Here is a 24,363-nt window from a genome sequence, read left to right as displayed (position 1 = left end):
CTGCAATGTATACTTTTAATTGTTTAGCACAGTTCTCTGGGTACCTCTTCACTACTTTCAAGTTTTACTTGTTCTACCTTAACGTGATCTTATTTCATTTGAAATGTATCACTATGCTTCATTCACCATGTTAGTCTATTCTTTCACCTTTGTCCTTTTTGAAGTGTCCTTGTCCCTGCTGGGAGAGGAAGACAGGACTGCTCAATGATGAACACATCACTTTCTGTTTGTTCTGGAGACATTATTTCACAGATTGTCAGACATGTTACTTCATGGCGTCACCTTTAATTCAAACATTCATATGATTGAACATTTTAAGCGGACATCAAACAACAACAGCCACTGCATGCAGGTTCCTTCTCCTTCCTGAGCCAGACTCAGCTACAGAGTGGAGTGTTCAGGGATTATGGGGAACATTTTTAACTTAATTGAAGATTTTTAAAAAATTCTAAAAAGCAGCAACTCAATAAAGTGCATTTCTTCACTCTTCCCGCTCTCTTGGCCTCATGCAGTGATGACTTCAGTCCAAAGCTCATCACCAACACGGCACACGGAGCACATCAGGCACGTCCTGTGTGCTCTCAGCACTGCCACACTTTCAGATTGAAAGGCAAACTATTAAATTACATTATATACACAGTTTCATCCCAAGAGCACAATTTCATTCCAAAAAGGGCAGCTGTTGCTGGATGTACCCACTCTTGGAAACGTTAGTTAATTTACGCATAAAGGCCAATAGCACTCTAGAATTCTCTGCCTAAATCTATAATTTATACATCTACTGCAAAAACGGAATCACTTAGAACTATGTTGCCAGATGACAGGGTGAGCACATGTTCCTATGTGTTTGTGGTTTTATTCAAAATCGGCTGTGTCATTGTAGTGCTGTCCTTCCATTCCTGCCGCCTCTGAAGGGAAACCAAGTGACATTGACGGGGGACGGGGAGGGGAGAGAGCGAGAGAGAGAGAGACAGAGGGGCCAACATATGCATTCAGTGCAACACAACTAGTTTAATGCACAAAGAAAATGCCGGGGGGGGGGGGGTGATGATACACAGGTCACCAACACAATGCTACCCTCTTACATGAGCATATGATACGCTATCTAATGTGCGGCTTGGAAGGTGGCTTTCTCAGATATGTATGGAACATTGTTATGGCTGCATTGAAGATGTTCTATGGTCTGAAATAGTTGAATTGTAGAAAGCTGAATTAAGTTGCACGCTCTCATTTTGTTTCCGTCCTGACTCGCTGACCTTCACACATCAACAAACTAAACTTTTTGCTGTTGAAAGAATCTAATGTAAGATTTCCTATGCTGCCACACCTCAGTGCTTAGAGAGGGAGAATCCCAAGAACAGGTCATTTCTGAAATTTAAGTCGGAAGTTCCACCATGTAAATAGAACTATTTGCCATGATTCAGAACTCCAGTTAGCCGAAGCAGCACTGGATGCAACCTCTAAGTTACCTTAAATGAGTCTTAGATTATAAACATGCTCAAATCTTAGCAGTTACAGACCAAACGACCTTGCAAAAATGAAGATGTACTTAAAGAAACCCTCTGCAGACCACAGCTCCACAGCTCTTCCAGTGACAAACTCCAACAATTCCATTTCTGACTATTCCCTAAATTGACTAAATATACAATTGGAGAAATAAATTGTGGTGCATAATCCCCCTATCATTTACCCTTTATTCCACTCCCTGATGGCTACTGCCTTTTACGTCAGCATGGCACTTGTTCAAATGTATATACAAAATCACATCTACACACACGGCATTATACTCAGTAGCAGGGAAGGGACAGGGGGGAGGGGAGAGAGAGCTCAGACTGGACTCCTGTTCTGGGGGGGGGGGGTTAAGCCTTGGTTAAGCCTCCCACCGCCACCCAAACCATAACCACTGGGTAACCTTCCACTCATATCCAAAGCTTTTGTCTCCCCCCTCCTCTTCCCAACACAGGATCTTTCCTCTCAACTTCAAATCTCAGAAGTGTCCTCTAGAGGGGGGGGGGGGCTGTTCTTTGAGTGGTGTCCGTCCCCAGGTGGAGGCTCAGTGCTTTACTTGCTGTGGTGGAGGTACTGCTGGGTAAACATGTTCAGCTCGCTGTCCAGCCAGCCCGCCTTGTTCCTAACAACACACACACACACACACACACACACACACACACACACACACACACACACACACACACACACACACACACACACACACACACACACACACACACACACACACACACACACACACACACACACACACACACACACACACACACACACACACACACACACACACACACACACACACACACACACACACACACACACACACACACACACACGAAAACATTGACAAAGATAGATTAAAAAGAATGCACCAAAACAATGATTAAAGAGTTATTGAGATGGTCTCCGTGTCCATCAGTCACATGTGAAGATTGAAATAAATCCGAGGGTTCTACAAAACATCCACCCCTCATCCTGTCAGGACGTTTATGAAGCCTCCCAGGGAGCTCAGTCTAACCGTCTCTGCACTGATCTCTGAATTCTGTCAGGCCCAAATTCAGCTTTTAGAGGCCTGCTTCAAAATCTGCCTTGGAGCAATATTTTGGTGAAATAGATTTATGTCTGGGTGTAAAACGTGAAGTCTGACTGAGGGTTTCCTGCTCTTAGCTGAGAGCTGTGATCAAGTTGCATTTAGAGACCAAATGAATGAATGGGAGCGCAGTTTGAAAATCAACCAGTCCCAGCTGCTGCTCCTTCAACCAAGATAAATCTTTCCGGTTGGGTGACATAAAGAGTCCTTCACATGGGTATACAATGTGCGTGCTGCTCTTAAAGCAAGCAGGGAGAGAAAAGTACAACTGGAGTCTGGAGCTCTGTAGTTCAGAGAGCAGGAGGGTAGCTCCAGCACCACTGCACTCCACCCTGTGTGTGTGGGAGGTGTGGAGGTGTGAGGTGTGTGTGTGTGTGTGTGTGTGTGTGTGTGTGTGTGTGTGCGTGTGTGCGTGTGTGTCTCACCGCAGCAGCTTAGCCTTGCTCTGCAGGCTGTCCAGCAGCTCGATCTTGCTGTTCATGTCGGTGATCTCATCCTCCAGGTTCTGACGAGTCACGTCCACCTGCTGGCAGAGCTGAGCAAACACACTGGCCAGCTCCCTGAGGACAGAAAGACACGGGGTCAGGAGACAGGCAGCGATCTCCACACTCAAACAGATTTCTGTGCTTAATGTGAGTGTGCTCACTGCTGCACTTGGTGGCTGCAATTGGAGCCGGTGTAGCTGACGATGAGCTGCAGCTTCTCGCTGGCGTAGTCCACAAACTGTCTCTTGAAGGCTCTCTCCTTGGCCTTGGTGGTCCAGGTGAGCCGCTCGTAGATGTAGAGGAGACCGTACAGACCCACTGACAGGGCGATCAGACGCCAGCCAACCGCCTTCCAGATCTGCACACACACACACACACACACACACACACAGCACTTTATGTCTGCTGATACGTAATACCTAAACACACCCTGAGCCAGAGTGCAGAGATATGAGCTGCTATAACATGGATCAGTCAGGGAGGGTTGCTGATGGCGGGTCCTGGTGTGTAAAGGCTTTTAGAGGGCCTTTGAATCAACCAAGCATGAAGAAAAGTCAATATCAATGTGCTCTGAGGTCCTCAATAAATGCTTAGCATTTACATATATATTTTGTAATTAAAAATATTGTAAACTGTGTTAAAAAATGCATCATTATAAAACATACTAACAGTGCAGTAATGTCTTTTAGTTTTCTTTTACTGCTGCATACATTTCAACAGGAATTGCAATTAATACAAAAAATGATGTTAGTATTATATAACTATGTTCACATTATTAATATTGATAAATAGATCAAATGATATGTTATCATTGCACACGCAGACACAATGCCAGCCTCTCAATTCATGTAATTGAACAATATGTGTGCGCGCGCGTGCGTGTGTGTTCTCACCACGCCACCAACGACTAGTACACCCATGGAAGTACGTGAGGTGAGGGAAGCAAGACCAGTCACCATGGAGACCATCAGCTCCTCCTGAGTCACGGAGCCCTGAGGGAACGGAGGCATGCTGCTGCTGACCGGAGTCAGGGCCAGGGGCCGGGGGACCTGCAGGGATAACACAAGGCCACATTCAGAACTGGACAGTCCAAACAGCAAGGAGCCACACCGCTACAATGTCTCCATGGAAACAGAAGATACAGGTGACATCCAGATTAAGAGGGGGGGGGGGTTTATTCTATGATCATCTTCCAGGTGTTACCTGGTCGTTGTAGCCCATGAGGGCCCGCCGAGTGTTCTTGGGCCCCAGGAAGCGGTTGACCAGCATGGTCCAGCCCATGGAGAAGTGGAAGCTGATGTCCTCCTGGAAGTCGCTGCACAGCTTGTCACAGGCCAGGTCGTAGCTGAGGCTGAAGCACTGCCGGGGGACCAACTTGTCTACCTGCTCTCTGACTGGGGGGGGCAGCAGAGGCTTCAGACCATCTACACACACACACACACACACACACACACACACACACACACACACACACACACACACACACACACACACACACACACACACACACACACACACACACACACACACACACACACACACACACACACACACACACACACACACACACACACACACACACACACACACACACACACACACACACACACACACACACACACACACACACACACACACACACACACACACACACACACACACACACACACACACACACACACCAGAGGAGAGCAATGAGGACATCCACCCCATAATGTCCGTTATCTCACTCATGTACTGTGGTTCCTTAGGTGTTGAGTTAGTCACAGCGATGTTGGCCTGTTGTTGGAGTTGTGAGTGAAGCGTATTGCTGAGCACCCTGAAGCTGAGGAATAAAACATATTTGTGGGTCTCAAAATCTTCTTTAACCTGATTCACACGTGTTTTCACCTCTGAACTATAGGACATCATTAATAACTGACAACCCACAACCAGCCAGATTGGGAATCGCAGCATACTATAATGACACACATTTTACTCTCGTAGGGTAATAGCTCAGGGAGATGTCCGTCCCCAGGTGCTACCGTGCTAAACTGTGTGCTACATACCCATCCCACATAAGGAAAGCGTGTGGGACGCTTTGTGCAGCAGACCATGTTAGTAAAACTACTGTGCAATGAGCCGTAACAGCGCTGCTCGGCTGTGGGTCACAGTGTAGATGACCAGTAAACAGGCTAATGAAAAATACCCATGATGACTGTAAATACAGAGATATCGGTCGCTTCCCCCGTGACACGTGCGGTTTCTATAACAGTGTTTTGTAACCATGCGAGCCGCGGCGCACCAACAACACATTTTGTAACTGACATAATATAAACTTTAGTAGCTTGCTTCTCATAAAAATGAGCATTTCTCAGTTTGTTAACGCAGGCAACAGAATAGTCTGAGTTCTTGTCTTGTGTGTTTGAAAAGAAAAACCTTTCATTTGGCAATAATGTTGAAGCTTGCTTGGGACCATGGCACTGTTGGAATTCATTTGCAGCAACTAAATAATATTATTTTGGACCGATTATGGGAAATTTCCCACGGCACACCTGATGATCTCTTTGGGCCAATGGTTGAAAATGACTGGTCTAGAAAAGCAGACCATTTGGATCATGATCTGCAGCGTGCTGTTTGATAACACATCACACACCAGTGAGCTGAATCACAGCTCAGTCAGAGAGCAGACATACACACATGCACACATGCAGCAGCTCTCCGGCTGCAGTCAGTGGCATGATGCCGACAGCACATGAAGCGGTGTGCAGCCTGCAGAGAGAGCAGCAGGGTCAGGGGTGAACAGGAGCATTACCGATCATGTCGGTCTGTGTGGCCTGCAGGGCGCTGGTGATGGAGGTCGAGCACCTCCCCGACATGTTGCTGCCCAGACCTTCCTCTACGTGACGGTGCAGCTCCTAGAACAAAAACAAACAAACAAACAGAGACAGTTAAGCTGGACCACTGAGCCATAATAATTCATACAGAATCATAGACCGGATATGATCAATATTTCTGATTCACCATGACTACCATCACCCACATCCATGCTGGGAACTGCGAGGGGCAGGTTTGGTTATTAGCACAGATCAAATATAATTATTCATATCAATAAAATGATTAATACAATACGCTTTGATAATAATGGAAGACCAACCCAGAACTAGGGGCCAATAATAGTCCCCAAAGCTGTTCTTATACAGACGAGTAGCTTTAAATAGCAGACCTTTCTTTAGGTTGGCAATACTTATTCCCTCAATAGCACTCCAATCAATAAACCACAATCATACATTAAACAAGAATAACCATCAAGCATTTGTATGGATGTGTGTGAGAAGGAGAGAAGAAAAGCAATGAAGCAAGATAGCATAAAAACACAGCTGGTGTTCCTGCTGTGAACCATCTCTGGACACGGACCTACAGCCAATCTGATGCAAGGCTAGACCAGCGCAGCTGACCTTTAGGGTGGCCCAGCCTTCAGAGACTGGGGCATAGAAAGGACCCTGTCCAACAACGAGTAAAATGGGCCAGTGAGAGAGCAATAGTGATGTCAGGGCTCCGGCCCCAGAGCCCACCTCAACCAGCAGTGCTGTCGAAGAGCAAAAGACCCTCAAAAATAACGGCCGACAGATGAACGCTGACATGCACTGGCATTCTGAACATGGGGGGACCACCATGGTCTGGTGTGAACGCACCATTACACAGGTCAACTGGTTATTGATTGATAAATGTGTGGGTAAGTAGACTCACAACCCTCTCTTTTTTCCTCCTTACCTACATCACTAAAAACGGGGGTACAAACGCGCTGATCCAGATTTGTTTTCCTTATGACATAATAAGGGAAATGTGGGCTGGCTTTATATTGAACTCCTGGCAACGTCCCGCCCACGTGACACGTCCCAACCTATCGTCCCACATATACAGTCGCGAGCTGAATCCCCTCCGCAGAACCTCTGTGTGTGTGTGTGTGTGTGTTCAGCAGGATGTCTGCAGGAGGGACTTAGAGTTGTTGTATATATAATATATATAATGTCACTGTTCTAGTGGTAAACACTGGACAAAAAAACAAGCTATGTGCTGTATCAGAAACAATGCGCCACGTGTTCTGGAAGTACTATGGTCTGTGTTTACATTAGCAAGCATGCTAACACTGTACTGGTGAGACTGTGTGTAATATAAAGGTCCTGTCTTGTGGTAAACCGAGAGAGAGAAACGTTTGAGCTCCATACTGTTTCAGAAATAATGCTGGATGTGGTTTGAACATAATATGGCGTTTAATCACGGCAGCATTTAGCTGAGTTTCTCCAGGTAGAAAACCCTTCAGAGGAGAGATCATGACGCTCCAAAGGGGCGTGGCCAGCAGCAGCTCCAAAGGGGCGTGGCCAGCAGCAGCTCCAAAGGGGCGTGGCCAGCAGCAGCTCTAAAGGGGCGTGGCCAGCAGCAGCTGGTTCATTTAAAGCTACAGTCACAGAATCAGCACTTCAGGAACAGGGCTGAAATAGAGGGGGATGAGGCATGCTACAATGGGGGATCTGTTTGGTATTTTGAGCAAAACACTTCACAGACAAGTTTTGTATAGATATGGCCCTACAATATATTGTTCAAATATAGCATAATAGGAGACCTTTAAGGATAAAAACCCTGTGTAGTATGTGTACTCACGTTCTTATAGACCTTGAGCACCACTGATGCTGGGTGGAAGTCCATGTGGAAGTCATCCACGAGCACGTTAAGCTTCCTGATCTCCTCTGACATGGCATTGGACACCTGAACATGAGCAGACAGCAGGGGTGAAAACACTGCCTCTGTTGTAACCTACTGAACCACAGCAGTGTCTGCCAGCACTTACTCTGTGACACATGATAAACAAACAAAACAATATTTTAAATGGCAGTTTTGTTTGGACACATTCAGAGGGACACCTTTCTCAAGGGCTGTATGTTAAATCAGAACAGTGTTTGCTGATTGGGTATGAGGGACAGCAGAGAGGCTTCTGTGTCTGATGAGCTCTATTGCATTGTGGGTGATGATCTTAGTGGACATAGTAACCAAAGTTGACCTTGCTGTCTAAATCCAGCTCTTGGAACTTTACATTCAAGTTTAATTTATGATTTATGACTAGAAAATCTAATCAGTGCTGGTGATGTATCACAAACTAATCTGCAGCTTCAATTTTTGTTGAGGCATATACTTTTTTTACATGTATTTTCAAACTGTACATTTTTACATTTATATTTAATATTCCATTCCTTGCACTAAACTGTATATGTCATTTTTTACTCTAATGCTGGTTTATTGTATTCCATTTCGAGATGTTTGTATTTTTGAATTGTTTGTTTTTACTTTTAATTTCTAATTATGTTCAATGTCTTGTTTTTTTTATGCTGCTGCAACGCAGGATTTCCCAGTTCGGGATCAATAAAGTACATCCATCCATCTATCCATCCATTGTCGAGTGTTCTTATGGACCCATGAATGACCCTGAATGACCCCCCAGGTATGTGATGTCATCGTGTTCAGGTTCACCTGTCTCTCCACCTCCTCAGTGATCTTCTTGATTTTGGCCTTACAGTCCATGGTTAACAAGTCCAACTGCTTGTCTATGAACTCCAACCGGTCCTGACGGTCCTCTTTGGTTTCGAGGCAGTAGATCCTAGCAACACACACACAACCAGGCGCTGCTCATTACCACTGTCGCATGAAGACCATGTATCTGACTCTCCATCCATTCACCCACTGGATATAGAGCTTCTGAAGATGATCACATCTGTTTCCAATCTTTGCTTCACATGGTCCATTGAACAACCCGCTTTAATACCCGACTTACCTCTGCTCTTGCGCAGCCACGTGAACAGAGTCCATGATGCGTCGCAGGGCTTCAGAGATCTGCTTGGCCCTCACGGTGTGCTGCTCAAACTTGGTCTTCACTGCTGACTGAGAGATGCACTCCTACACACAGCCGACAATACACACATCAATAACAGCAAAAAAACAAAAACAAAGACCATGTCACCACTTATCTGCAATATGTTCTGCTAATGTTATTATTACTAGCGGCTGCTGCTAGTCTCTAATCACTCACTACGCAATAATAATTGTACTAATGTTATACACTTGAACGTAAATTGTAATATTTTTAATTTAAACACTATGTGAATGACTTTTTATATAAAAAGACTTCTATTTTCTTCATGTATCTTTACTTTGTTGCAACAACGTACATTTCCTTTTAGGGACAAATAAAGGAATTATGATCAACTCAAGCCCAGTGGATCGCTGCCGGACTCACAGGGGACTCCATTACTCCGAGTCTGGCTGAAATAACTTTTGATATTTGGATTATTTTGTCACTTAACACAATGGACAACCGGTGTGTCATTAATTTAAAAAACGAGTTACACTAGTAACGACACCACATTTATTAAATGAAGCGCCTTGTTTTGCCATCCTGTCATCTCTGTTGTCCAGGGCGGAGAAAGGCGCAGATGAGTTTAGCCTAGCTCAGCACAAATACTTTAAGCAGGGGGGGAATGCCAGCCTCCTGTCATCAATAACTGAAACCATTGTGATGAGTAATCACATAAAAATGGACATTTTTAAACAGCTAAAGACACATCTTTTTAAATTAGCTTTTTATTAGTGACACCCTTCTTCTTAAAATTGAGTTTTTAATATCTATTATAACTTTTAGTATATAATTTCAAAATTCAATGTTTTAACTTGTTATTTCATTTTAAGTTGGTCTTTCAATCTCTTAATGGTTTATCCTCTATTATATTACAATACGTTTACATTGTTATTATTTTATTGTGTATACATGTTTATTCTATTTATTTTATAGGTTTTAATATGTTGTTGTATCGACACATTTAGTCTTTTGTCTTCTTTTATTTCTTTGAGAGGGATCATCATCTGTTGCATTGTTTTTAGGAGCATACCTTTTTACCTCAACACTATTTTAAGTTGTTATGTGTTCAAAACAGGTCTGAACCTCTGAGGGGAATTTCTTCTTGTTGCTTTTAGTTTGTGATGTGTGCCCTAGTGTAAATCACTTTGAGCTGCACCTGCTGTCTAAAAAGTGCTATATAAATAAAGCTTTATTATCATTATTATTATAAATGTATCTGAGCATTCACACCTAACGGGAAGTCAAATCGATTCCTTGTTGTTACACCCATGAGGGTCTTACCTCGAATCTCCTCTCAAAGTTCTGGAACTCAAACATTCTGGCTTGAAATCCTTCTGCAAGAGCCCCCCCTGAAACAAAACAGGAAATGTAAGACTGTAAAAAAACAAAACAATCTATAACAAACAAGCCTTTCCGAGACCCAGCACCTTATAGTGGTGGAGAGGTTTGTGTGCCCCGATGAACCTGAGGGCTGTGTTCGTCACCTCTCTGGGGGGGAAGGAGCCAGAGCTTGTGCGGGAGGTGGAGCGTTACCAGTTGGATCTGGTGGGGCTCACCTCTACGCACAGCGTCGGATCTGGAACCTTACTTCTTGAAAAGGGTTGGACTCTATTCTTCTCCGGAGTTGCCCAAGGTGTGAGGCGCCGAGCGGGTGTGGGGATACTCACAAGCCCCCGGTTGAGTGCCGCTTTGTTGAAGTTTACCCCAGTGGACGAGAGGGTCGCCTCCCTATGCCTGCGGGTCATGGGGGGGAAAACTCTGACTGTTGTGTGTGCTTATGCACCAAACAGCAGTTCAGAGTATTTGACCTTCTTGGAGACCCTGAAAGAAGTCCTGTATGGGGCTCCTGAAGGGGACTCCTTAGTCTTGCTGGGAGACTTCAACGCACACGTGGGCAATGATGGAGACACTTGGAGGGGCGTGATTGGGAGGAACGGCCCCCCTGATCTGAACCGGAGTGGTGGTTTGTTACTGGACTTCTGTGCTAGTCATGGATTGGCCATAACAAACACCATGTTCGAACACAAGGATGCTCATAAGTGTACGTGGTACCAGAGCACCCTAGGCAGAAGGTCCATGATCGATTTTGTTATCGTATCATCGGACCTGAGGCTGCATGTTTTGGACACTCGGGTGAAGAGAGGGGCGGAGTTGTCAACTGATCACCATCTGGTGGTGAGTTGGGTCGAGTTGCAGGGGAAGCCTCTGGACAGAACTGGTAAGCCTAAACGTGTAGTGCGGGTGCACTGGGAACGTCTGGAGGAATCCCTAGTCCAGGAGGCGTTCAACTCACACCTCCGGTGGAGCTTTTCAGGCATCTCTGTGGAGCCTGGGGACATTGAACCAGAGTGGGCGGTGTTCAAAGCCTCTATTGCTGAAGCTGCGGCGGGGAGCTGTGGTCTCAAGGTCTTAGGTGCCTCAAGGGGTGGTAACCCTCAAACCTCCTGGTGGAGACCGGTGGTCAGGGAAGCCTGTCCGACTCAAGAAGGAAGCCTTCCGGGATATGTTATCCCTGGGTACTCCTGACGCAGTTGCAAGGTATCGACAGGCCTGAAGGGCAGCAGCCTCAGCCGTGACCGCGGCAAAGCTGGCATTTCCCTTAGGGATAAGGTGAGAAGTTCTGTCATCCGGGAGGGACTCGGAGTAGAACTGCTGCTCCTTCGCGTTCAAAAGGAGCCAGTTGAGGTGGTTCGGGCACCTAGTGAAGATGCCACCTGGGCGCCCTCCTAGGGAGGTGTTCCAGGCACGTCCAGCTGGGAAGAGACCAAGGGGTAGACCTAGGACCAGGTGGAGGGATTATATCTCTTCACTGGCCTGGGAGCGCCTTGGAATCCCCCAGTCAGAGCTGGTTGATATGGCCAGGGAAAGAGAAGTTTGGGCTCTCTGCTGGAGCTGTTACCTCCGCGACCCTGACGGATAAGCGGGAGAAGATGGATGGAGGTCCCTTCAGACCGGACTGGGGCCTGGATCAGCTGGGATCACCAGACGGTTGCATGTAGTCAGAGTTGAAAATGTTTTGGGGGAAAATTGCCAATCCAGCTTTTCAATTCAATATTTAAAATCGAAAACTCATTTCAACCAAATTTTAGGAATTATATTTTTTTCAACTGACATTATGAAACTGAAACTGATTTTACCAATTAAAAACATGGACCATTGCGTTTCACTTCATCTAGCTGTTGCTTTTATCCAAAGCAACTTAAAGTGTCCAAGAGGATACACAATCAGAACAGCATGAATCCTGAGTGCATTAGCTTCACACTGAACAGCCCCCCCCCACCTGCTTCAGGCATCCCTTGAGCCTTCTGCACACGAGCCTGAAGGACTTCCTTTGCAGAGACGAAGAAGATGCGGTCACTGGCCTGGGCCCGGTCCACCACCCTCAGCTCATCCACCAGGAAGTTGCTGCAGCGGTCCATATGCTGTCTACGGACCTGAAACGCAACACACTTTATTATTATTTATGAATACATTATTGAAATGAAAGAAGGGGAACCACGCGTCCGAACTGCTGGCACGCAATCTGTGGGAAAATGTGGTTGATTCAAAAACCTGTGAATGGAATACACATTATCAGGGAGTTTGGAGTTTTTCCCCAACCAAAGATGCAAATCTAAGTAAATAAACCTAACTGTAGCATCAACATGGCTAAACAGCACTGGGGGGCACTGAGACACTTTAAAAAGGTGGATACAGAAGTGCAGAGGCTTCTGGAGACATTATCTTTGTAGGTGGCACCTAAAGGCATCATCCTGCAATTCTTTCATACACTAATTTCATCACATCCTTGTTTCTGTCACATGGATTCTATATCAATGTTGTATAGAACTATTCATATCTAACACTGCACTGTAACTTCTATTCATGAACCTGTGTTAGTCATGTTTATTTGATTATCTTTATACTGTTTAATGACTGTTTTTAAATGCCATTTTATAATACGTTTCTGTTGCACTATTTCTTAATGCTCTTAATGTCATTTTTGAATTGCCATGTGTTGAAAGGTACTGTATAAATAAACTTGATTAATCATTTACTTTGTATTCGTTTGGGGAGGACACCTTTTTTATCCCCTTAGGTTACTTATTCCTTTCTTTTTTCTTAAATATATTTATTGAATTTTCACAGGGAAACACAATCAAGGAGGAGCATAATACCAATACGTCCCCCTGTTTTCCCACTTATCCCAAACACAGAACACATTCTCACACATGCAATAAGATAATAAAAAGTATAAATTAATGAATTAGGTTAAAGGAAAACAAATAATAATAATAATAAAGTAAATAAATCCCAGAAATAAATAAATTATATAAAGAGAATTACAAAGGCAGCACAACAGTAGAAGGAATATACAGATGTGCACACCGAAGGTGATGAAACACAACAATTACATAGGCAGTGTTGGGTAAGTTACTTCCAAAATGTAATACAGCACATATTACTTATTACTGTCTTTTTAAAGTAATAACTTACATTATATTTATTACTGTCTCTGAACTGTATTACAGAGACAGTATTATGTATTATGTGTTACACTACTTTTACGTTACTTTGAGTTACTTTCACCAAAATAACCTCTAAAGTATGGCTTTAAATGCTCAAATGTAGTTTATTGAAGCTCATTAATTAAAGCTATCCATCTATCTTGCAGTACATGCTGAACATCAGGAAAAGAGCTAGAAATTAAACTCATGCTCCGTTTAAGTGGGCTGAATAATATGTGATACCGATAACATTACGTCTCTGTGTGTTATTAACAACATGTTAGTGGAGCCTCTGCACGGCCCTGTGACCTGCTGTATATGAACAAGTCTCTATTCAGCGTTAGCTCACCTTGTCATTGGTGTGTTAACGGGGATTTGGCTGACAAGCTTTCTAAAAGCCGGAGATTCCACAGAGGACAGAGGCTGCATATCTTCAACACTCTGCCACGAGTCTTTGAACTTCTCTGGGTTCAAACAGCAGACCAGAGAAAGTGACCTTCTGTTTCTTTGGCTCAGCGTGCACTCCTGTCTTTCTCTTTTCTTTTCTCCGAGCCTGCAGCTCTACATTGTGAGCCTGCAGCTCTACATTGTGAGCCTGCAGCTCTGCATTGTGAGCCTGCAGCTCGGCATTGCGAGCCTGCAGCTCTACATTGTGAGCCTGCAGCTCTGCCTTGTGAGCCTGCAGCTCTGCATTGTGAGCCTGCAGCTCTGCATTGTAAATCTGTTTCTGCAGCTCTCTTAACCAATAGTAAACAGGCTTACTGAGTAACTATTCTACCTGCACAATTATTTCTCTGGTGTCGGAATGTCCCGCGATGTGTGTGAATTCTTAGAAACAGAACACCACATCATTTGGGGTTAAAATGTGTTGTAACTGCGTTACTGAGAATTGTAACAGGTATTATATTACCCACATTTCAGACGTCATGCGTTATATTACTGCGTTACAGCAAAAGGTAATACATCACTGTAACTTACACCCAACACTTCTCGTTACACCCAACACTGTTCATAGGTTACTTATTTATGTTCTTATACTGCTTCAAAAACATTGTATGGGACAAGTCAAGGTGTATATTATCATTTCCGTTCACTTATAATTCATATATCATAAACACATATAAAAATGTTTTAAAAATCTGCATGACGAAGAACCTGTGATGGTAATGACAAATCTCTATCCTGGTGAAAAGAAGTTTAAAAATGTTGTATTTATCAATAATATACTTATAAATCCTGACTGGAAACATTACAAACTGACCCGAGATGAGCCCAGGACAGGAGGCTCTGCAGACCCTTTAAGCTGCACCACAGGTCTAAATAAAAGCAGAGTGGACTGACCTCCTCCATGTATTCAGGTTCTGAGGCGGAGGCATCCCAGCGGTTGTTGAGGATGAAAATGTTGGGACTGGAGAGCCGCTCGTTGACTTTGTGGAAGAAGGACTTCTCCTGAAGGGAGACATCATTTACAAGCATTTAAAAAAAAAGACGACTTGTTACAGAGAATAATCCTGAGGTCCACCTTTAATCCTGCTGAGCTCAGCTGTCTAACTGTGGGGATAACATTACCTTTCACTTTGGTCAGCAGGTGTCAATCAAAGAGTTGGAACCTGAGGATTGTAATCAACTGATACTCTAACACAGGGATTCCCAAAGTGTGGTGCGCGAGATGAAACATGTAATGGTGGTCTGGTGTAAAAATATTACACAGTGTTGTTTTTTAAGTGGGATTTTTCCATAGGCTACAATAAAAACAGGAACAATACACATTTCCTTTGTAATCCCTTTTATTTGAAATCAAAAAACTATACTTTATTAGTTTTTGATAGAAACGTAGAAGAAGACAGCCGCTGTCTAAACTTAACTGGCTGAAATCAGGGAAACTGTCAAGTGGAATGTCTCATGACAAAGCTGTTAGTCATGAAGGAGGAGAGGGACCAAGAGAGAGTGAGGATTTGGAGGCAACAGAGACGGAGAGAATAGGAACGAATCCGAGAGAAGAAAATGAGCGGGAGTCAGGAAATGATTGATCCTCGTTTTTATTTATTGTCTCTGTTTCTGAGCCCATGCTCTATAATGTTGTGGATCATTGCAATTTTTCTTGGTTGCATTATATTGAAACTTTGTTGATGTTGTTATCGTCATGCGTGTTCTGGTTATTTGCGCATGATTAAACATGAGTCTTAATATGGCCATTTTTTTTTTTTTGTGGTTTTTTGGGGGGTGCGTCAACCCGGTTGGGATGTAGAAGGGGGTGCGCCGCAAAAAAAGTTTGGGAACCGCTGCTCTAACACTCCCTCTGCTAACAGCGGTTTAGACCTGGAACAATATCCCAACAGCTCATAATTGCCATTAATCTGGGTGTTGCTGCCTGTTCCACCAATCACATCGCCTCAACATAGCATCACAGGAAAATGACTATAACAAGGGGACTCCTACATTTCCTGGTAACAGGGCCTGAGCAAACTCCATTTAGATGCCTGGTAGACTTTTACTATCTTCAACTATTTTTCTTTTCCTTATTTTTATCTTACATGTTATTGTGTAATTAGTGACTTTTATGAGTACCGTATTTTCCGGACTACAAGGCGCACCTGAATATTAGCTAAAATTAGGGGAAAATCCTGTTTTGTTCATACATTAGCCGCACCGGACTGAAAGCCGCAGGGTTCAAAGCTTGTGCAAAAAGTAGCGGCTTTTAGTCCGGAAATTACGGTACTCGTCTTGCTCTTGCTAATCTAGTCTCTTTTTCGCGCTAATTCGTACGGCACTACTTTGCCTGGCGGACGGACATGTGACCAACATACCACTCTTTTCCCCCGTGACTGTGTGTCTGATCACATGCCCTTCCGCCAGGCAAAGTAGTGCCGTACAACTGCGGAACAAACCAAAACAAAACCTCTTACGATATCACAAAAATCATGAAGAATCCATAGAGAAGCCGCACCGGAATATAAGCCGCAGGGTTCAAAGCTTGTGCAAAAAGTGCTTGGCTGCCTTTGTTGACAACAGTTATGCCCACTGAAATTAGGAGACAGACACACAGCAAGGGTAAAACAAAGTGATCAAGGAATAAGACCGGGGGATTCAGCAAGTCTCCTCCCTCTCATCATGGGAAACATAAGATCCCTGGCTATGGAAACATGCAGCACGATACACCTGCTAACAACGTTTCCATCGCTGAACTGTTCGGGTGATTGAACAGAGAGCTTCACCGTGTCTCCACCATGAACTCAAACTGACTCGGATGGAGCACGTTTTCAGCCTCTCAGCGGCATTACTCATAGGTGGTTATTGCCGCTATACTATGTGATACTGCTGTGATACACTTGTGTCATACACTGTGTTGTACTATTATACATGACCTATGCAGCTGTAAGGTCTTACCGTCTGCATCAGTGTGGACTCAGAGTTCGCCACCAGAACAAACACATCAGCATCCTGGCAGAACTTATCGATCCAGCTGTCCAGTTCAGTGGTGACATCTATACCCGGGCTGGAGGGAAATCAGAGAGTCAGAAATCTAAAAAGCTAATGTGACTAACTGTAGTTGAAAGGTTGTGTTCATTTAAGAGTGTCACTGATATCTGACCTGTCCACCAACACCAGGTCATCCCTGAGCAGAGCACACTTGGCTTTCGGCCACATGACACACACCAGACTGCCAGCATCCAGGTCCTCATCCTGGTGGAGGGCGTGGGCCAACTGGTTCACCGTCTATACACACACACACACACACAACGGGTTTACACCATGCACCATATAGAGAAGACTAGGGACAGGAAGCAGGAAGGTTTGAGCTGCACGTTGTACCTTAATGCTCTTCCTGTCCTCAGAGCCTTCAGTGAGGAGGAAGGCCTCGTTGCCATCTGTGCCCTCCACCCTCAGGAAGCAGTTGGTGGTGTGTCCTATTCCTGATGGCAGCACCTTGTCACACAGCATAGCGTTGATGACAGAGCTCTTCCCGTTACTGGTCCTACAGAACCAAAGACATGACCCTCAGCAGAGCGCCATCTTTCAATAGGAACACACCTACACAGAAAACGACCTTAAACAAGTTTAATGAAGGAGGAGCGCTGCAGGTTCAGATTACAAACTGCCAGAGATCCGAATGAAAGCCGCTCTTATGGACAGATAGATTATGACGGACAGCAACCACTGACTCCTGGTACTTATCTGCTCATTGAGAAGGTCACCATATAGCAGGTTAAAAATACCTTCATAAAACTTAGGTTTTTTTAAATGTCAGGTTGATTAAAGGCTGAAAGAGCGTTCATATTTTTCTATATTAAAGACTCATTTGTTTCCCTGGCACAAAAGAGGGAATAGACAAAGACAGAAGAAGAGGGGCAGTGGCATCATCCCACATCTGATTCCAAACATCAGTATTGGATAAGACATTTGCAAAAAATGTCCAGCAGTGGCTCAGTAAGTAGGGGCTTGGACTGGGAATCGTAGGGTCGCCGGTTCAAGTCCCCGAACAGACTTGAAATACGGAAGGTGGACTGCTACTTGGAGAGGTTCACCTCCTAGGCCCTGCTGTGGTGCCCTTGAGCAAGGCACCGGACACCTCCAATCCCCCCTCCCCATTGCTCCCCGGGCGCTGCACGATAGCTGCCCACTGCTCCTAGTACTAGGATGGGTTAAATGCAGAGGACTAATTTCACTGTGTGTGCTCTGCTGTGTGCATGTATGTGACTAATAAAGAGAGTTTCATCCTCCGATTCTATCTATCTATCTATCTAAAAGGTTCATCCCTTCTAGATATACATACCTCCCGAAGAAGACAACCTTCATATGTCTGCGTGCGAGCACTTCTCCGATCCCTGCCACCTTGGCCAGGTAACCCCGCACCTCCAGGACCTGCTCCTCTGTGGTGACCGGGTCCAGCTCCTCATTTTTGTAAGTGTCTAGCATGGGGAGGTCAAACACATGTCAATCAATACAGCTGTAGTGGAGTTTCCATAGAGAAACTCATACGCACAGCAGTGAATAGTGTGTGTGTGTGTGTGTGTGTGTGTGTGTGTGTGTGTAAAGGAAACAAGAATATATATTGTGTAAAATCCAGCCAGCAGTGGTTCCCAGTTCCAGGAGGAACTTGGCTGGCTGACAAACTGATCATTCATCTGCTCCACAGTTTCAAGTGTGTTCTCTGACCATACCCAACCGTGATTCCAGAGTGATGACTCAGCACTAAACACACAATAACCTGAGAGTCATGGTGATTATCTGAGAGTAGCAGCACCAGAGGGGGAAGTATCTGCAGGAGACATGATGAGCCTGGTTGAGCAGAGCTCACACGCTCGCTTGGTAAATTGTATTGGTTTTTTAAATAGTTATAGGGGACTCAAAACTGCCTTTATTTATGCTAAGAATATAATGGATTCAACATCCTCAATAACCACACCAAAAGTGTCCAAATGGACCAGGCCATTTTGTAACTACTGTCTGGATATGCTAACTAATGCTTAATGATGCAACTTATGCAAATTGTGCCCAAGATATGCACGTTACGATCCTGTAGTTTATATATGCTGGGGCCTCATACTAAACATTTCTAAAATAAAACTTTGGGGTACTCAATATTACTTGGTTAACAGTGCTTGCAAGTAGACTAGCTCGGCATTCAACAGAAACTTGCTGAAAGTGAAATATTTCTACACGTCTGACCTAGTTTAACCTTTTAGTGTCCTGGGTATTCAGATATAAGGCCAATATGTTAAATTGCCTTCAGGTAATCATAAAGTTGTGCATGTGTGAAAGGGGCTAAAGAGCAAAGGCGGGGGGGTACCATCGACAAAAGAAGTGCTCTCCTTGACGTAGGCCCCCAGCTGTTCAAAGATCCCGTTGATCTTTTTCTTTGCTGTGACAAAATGCTTGAGCGGCGATGCATTCACTTCCGCCATTAGTCTCTTATCCTTCTTGCCGTGGACTGCGTTGGTGTTGGGTCGTGGGAAAACCAGAGACATGGCACTGCACAGGGGACAAAACAGCACACACATCCTGATAAGCAAATGTGTCCGACTCAAATCGGAAATCAGGTTGTAGTAAAACTAAATGAGACAACATTCCAGCATCAACTTAAACATTTCCTTGTCATTGTCCCAAAGCAAAGATTTAGGTAACCATGCATCACTATGCTTTATAAGAGAGGCAAATTATCTTTGTCAACAGAGCTTCCTATAATTTATAGATTTATGTTGTAAATGAAATAGCACTTTCTTAGCCAACAGCCAGCCACAAACACTCAAGAGTTTGAAAGAAGTGCGTTCACGGTACTCTGCTGCTCTGGACGCCCTGTACTAAAAATAATAAGAAATTGGACGCCCTACTTTAGAGCAAGACGCCCTAAAGACGTCCTAATTTTTTCCTCCGCTGTTTTCCCCGGTAACTTCGCTGAATGTGATCAAAATTCGCCGATTCAAGCCGAAATCGCACTAAGCTCACATCTCGCGAGTGACTGGTAATAACTGTCGATGAACCGGGGTAAAAAACAACAACAAAAACGTCAGGACGATGCGACCGGCGAGAACTGTAGTGGGGAGGGGGGCGCATGACGGATATCAAAATGTGTATGGTTGCTTTGAATAATAGGGAGCCTTTACTTTTAAAAGATCGATAAATGGATGTTGTTTGTGGAGAACAGTGTACTTAATTCCCACTATTGACATATTTACAGTTGATAATATCCCAACAGGGACTTCATGTGCTTTCAGGGGCAGCTTGTAAACTCTGAGTTTCAATATATAGTTCAATAAACAAGAATGTGAGGGAGGGAGCAGTCAGTGAGAACGAGTGATTCAGAGGAATACAATGTTATTTGCAGTTTGCTTCACAGCGGTTACATAGTAAAGCACAAATGAACACTGACCATCAGAGGCACCTTCACAGTCCCCGCTGGGTTCTGGTTAGAGTTCTCTCGAAAAATCAACACATCCACATCTGAGGGGGTCAATAAATAGCCAGCCAACCGACCAACAAAGCTCTCTGACCACGTTTTAATCTGTCTGAAGTTCTCGCCAAAGGTAACACTCGCTTCTCCATCAGTCTCCAATAGGAGCGAACACAGAGACCACGCTGCTGGAGGACCAGGCCATACAGCTTGGCCCACTGAAGAGATGGAGGCACAGGAGAAAATGACGGGCGACTGAGCTGTCAGACTGTTAAACACTGCTGCAGAGGTTGCTTAGAAACACTACAGTGTTACTCCAGTAGCATGGTATTGTAAACCTAGGATTGACCCAATTAAAAAGTATTGAGGTACCAAATCTCAGGTCAAGTGTAAATACACATGAGGAAGTTCTTAAGATGAAAACCGAAGAGCCCCTCAACCAGACAAAAGCACAGTAATGACCTGTCAATCACAAGCTAGCTGCATCCTATTGCATATGCTGCTTAATTGTCCATTTAATTCAAATCGGACCATTCTATACAAAACTAACAATATTCAATAATAAAAGACGAGAAACAAGTGGTTGAGAGCATGTTGAAAATGTTTACCAGGTAATGACCGTGGAAATGGAAGTGGATTACCGACAGATTTCCTGCCAAGTCTATACTGAGGTGCTACTCCCGCCTGGCATGACTCTTGTTAGTCATATGTCATTTTGCTTATGACCAGGGGCATCTCTGCACTAGTGGCCGCTGTGGCACAGTTCATGACATGATCAATAATTCGATTTCCACTATGCACTAGTGGCCACTGTGGCGCAGTTCATGACATGATCAATAATTCGATTTCCACTAACAACAAGTAATATATATGTATTTTATTTCGTAACTAACATTATTGCGTGTTTATAACATGATATGACATAATATGACAATGGTAGCGCTGTAACTGTCTGGTACATTCCAAATCGCTTCCTGCACGTGTTGAGTAATGGTCGTGCTTCTCCTAGCAGTCTTCCTCAACGGGCATGGGGCCGGCCCCTCAGCCCCTGTTTAACCAGGTTAGCAGTCAAAAACACAGTGCGCTTGCTCAACGCGATATCAATGATGAGTGGTGGGGCACAAGGGTTTTAGCCCCATAGCCAATGAAAAATAATAGAAGGACATACGTCACATATTACCATCCACCGTTGATGCAGAATTCTGTACAGTTAGACCAATCAGAGTTATTTGTTTGATGCATTTTTATTTGAATTTTGAACGAACCAATAGTAATTTGTTAATTCGCTTTGCCCCTGATAGGCAGAGACATTTTGTCAGTCCAAGTTTTGTCCAAGAAATTGGAGATTAAGAGTTTGGGACCACACCATTCAGTTAATTTTAATATTATTCAGTCTGGAAAGGACAGTAACCGCTCCTTTAATTCAGAGTGGTTAAAAAAAAAAGGCATGGCTAACTGCAAGTGTGGCTAAAGGGTTTCTCTTTTGCTTTCCTTGCCTGCTGTTTGGGGGGGACACTACTTGGACTACAACAGGGTTCAAGGACTTGAAACATCTTTCGGAACGTCTGAACAAACACGAAAGCAGTGGTTCGCATGTTGAAAACGCTGTTAGGTTAGGCTTGCTTGGAAGGGTTAATGTAGCAGCTCAAATTGATAACGCTCACAGACTAGCTATTATTGTAAAAATAGGATACTACACCTGGTTTATGTGATCTCTCTTAGTTAGCAGGTTAGCAGGTAGGTGCACTTTACACGACTCGCTTAAAGCGAATATATGTGTACTACTTCACGCGCACGCGCGCGACCGGGCCCCACCAGTGTTTTCGTGCCAGAGACGCCACTGCTTATGACTGCAGTCATTTAGTGTCATTCAGTAAAAGACGACAATTATAATGCATTTTAAAAACATTTTTGTCATGATTTATTAGTTAACACAGAACTAGATCAACGCGTCATAAACATGTCATGGAAAGCCTTACTATCAAACTTTAGTTTAATGTAGTTCTTACGTGTTCTCTCAACATCACACTACATTATGTAGTTGGTTTTAACAATAGCTGTCATGAGACCATGATACATGTGCTTTGATGTTCAGTGCTTTTATTCTGATCTTTCATGAAGATGTCATTAAATGTTATTACACCGCCATAGAATAATGGTGACCTGAATAATTCCTTGACCTTCAGCTGAGTGCATGAACCTGTCATTAAGAAGTCATTACATTGTACAAGTCCAGTTTGAAGATGTGAATAATGTTGTTTTGGACAGAGAGTTGTATTTTGAAGTTTCTGCTAATGGTTAGCAGCCGCTAGCTAAAAAGGACGGTTAGCCCTGCAGCTACCGGTCCAGTGAGCTGACTCAGGCCCGGGGTGCCAGCATTCAACCCCGGAAAGACACCACTTGGGCTCTGTGTCCCCGCCGTCAAACTGTCTGTCTCAGAGACAGTCCCGATGCCATTAAAGTGACTCAGCTGTGACCTTTCACACCGTAGGCTCTGACTGTCTGTGAGCTAATATATGTAAAAACCAACACACACTTTAGCCATGAAACTACGCAGACACATCTTACAGAATGTACTTGGTAAAGGTGAAATAACGTCAGAGCATGCTAACGTTAGCCTTAGTTAGTATCGAAGCTGTCAGGAAATGCATTAAACCCAGTTATCAGTCAATCATGTCTGCTTTCGTTATACCCGTCAGATGTCTATCAGTCTTATTATTGTGCTATAAACGTTGACTGGAAGCACTTTAAGTGTCCTGACAAACATGACAACACATTGAGGGAGGACGAATCCATGTTATATTACCAGATCACTAGCCTTCAACTGAAGTTTACTTAGATCAGCAGCTAGCTACTGCTGTGGCCCACCGGACACACCGGTCTGTGACCTACCGTGGGTTGGGTCGTTCCTCACAAATAATCGTCTTGCATCGTGGCCACTCCGCTTTATAATTGTTCACAGGCTAAACGCTACTACTGCGGGACTTAGTGAGCTTAATCGGCGTTAGCTATCTATGCTAACCATGGATGTATAAAGAGACGCTAACTTTAGGGGGCGTGCCCTTCTCTTCTTCTTCTGTCTTCGGTGGTTGATTGGCGGTTGGAAACCAATGATTTGGTGCATTACTGCCACCTACTGTGGGGGACTAGACTGGCAGGAAAAAAAACGATTTAAAAAAGAATCCACAACCAAACTGTCTCTCCGGTGGCTTTTAAGAAACTGTCTGAAGGACTGTATACTGTGTGTTTCCGTAGCCGACTAGTCATCATCAATTTTTATCCAGAGAAAAACAAGAAAGAACAACTGGAAGTGGTTAAAAAAAAACACAGTATAAAGCATTCATCTGGTTGCATCTCACAATGTATTCAATTTATTATCTTAATAATTATCACTTGATCAAACAGTATTTCATTGGATTTCACTGTACAATATTTAACCTTACATTCTGTTGTTGTATATTTAGTTATAATTACATATAGAATCTTGCATTTACTTGGTCACTTTCAACATTCCCTGCATAATTTAGCTTATTGTATTTATTTGTTTTTCTGACATACAGTTAATTTCCTCTGCACTGCTTGGAGACTGTTCTTGCAACATAACCTGCACTATTTTATTCTAATGTATCCTTCTCTGTATCATTTTTGCACTATTTTTATTTTTTTGTCCTTCTATAATATGTTGCATTGTTGGAAGAGCTCGGGACCTAAGATTTTCATTGTCATAATTACACTGTAGCTACTGTGCACATGATAATAAAACCCTTGAATCCTATCTTTCCCCTCCATTTTCTCTTCCTCTTTGGTTTTATCTTCTTTTAAAGTATATCTTACTCTTACTGTATTTTGTTGTATTTTCAAACAATAAAATAAAACAATTAAAGTAATAATCATTGTATTTTTTTTTTACTTTAACTTGCAGTATTTATTGTCCTGATTCTCTCCTTTTATTTGCTTGTTTTCTTTTAGATGAAATGTAATGAGCATTACTGAAGGGAGCCTGAGATCTTAGG

General features: G+C 43.8%; 1 protein-coding gene across 1 annotated transcript; it reads right to left on the bottom strand.

Moving 5' to 3' along the window:
- Positions 1-265: 265 nt before the first annotated feature.
- On the bottom strand, positions 266-23,444 carry mfn2 (mitofusin 2). The gene is made up of 18 exons (XM_063886818.1): positions 23,243-23,444; positions 19,250-19,431; positions 18,233-18,368; positions 17,272-17,434; positions 17,051-17,175; positions 16,846-16,954; positions 14,800-14,907; positions 12,252-12,405; positions 10,253-10,320; positions 8,891-9,012; positions 8,590-8,716; positions 7,726-7,830; positions 5,879-5,981; positions 4,288-4,508; positions 3,978-4,133; positions 3,246-3,442; positions 3,025-3,159; positions 266-2,131 (listed from the first exon to the last, which is right to left on the bottom strand). Exons 2-18 carry the CDS (start codon positions 19,425-19,427, stop codon positions 2,062-2,064), a joined length of 2,277 nt encoding a protein of 758 aa, XP_063742888.1. The 5' UTR covers positions 19,428-19,431; positions 23,243-23,444; the 3' UTR covers positions 266-2,061.
- Between the last annotated feature and the right edge of the window lie 919 nt (positions 23,445-24,363).

Source organism: Eleginops maclovinus, chromosome 1 (genome assembly GCF_036324505.1).
Source record: "Eleginops maclovinus isolate JMC-PN-2008 ecotype Puerto Natales chromosome 1, JC_Emac_rtc_rv5, whole genome shotgun sequence".
NCBI classification, from domain to species: domain Eukaryota; kingdom Metazoa; phylum Chordata; class Actinopteri; order Perciformes; family Eleginopidae; genus Eleginops; species Eleginops maclovinus.
This window is presented reverse-complemented; position numbering and strand designations above follow the sequence as displayed.

Coding starts and splice junctions, on each gene's coding strand:
- mfn2 (XM_063886818.1), bottom strand. CDS start 19,427: ATGTCTCTGGTTTTCCCACGACCCAACACCAACGCAGTCCACGGCAAG. Junction 18,369..19,249: donor GAGCACTTCTTTTGTCGATG/GTACCCCCCCGC, acceptor TCCCCATGCTAG/ACACTTACAAAAATGAGGAG. Junction 3,443..3,977: donor TACTAGTCGTTGGTGGCGTG/GTGAGAACACAC, acceptor GTGTGTGTGCAG/ATCTGGAAGGCGGTTGGCTG.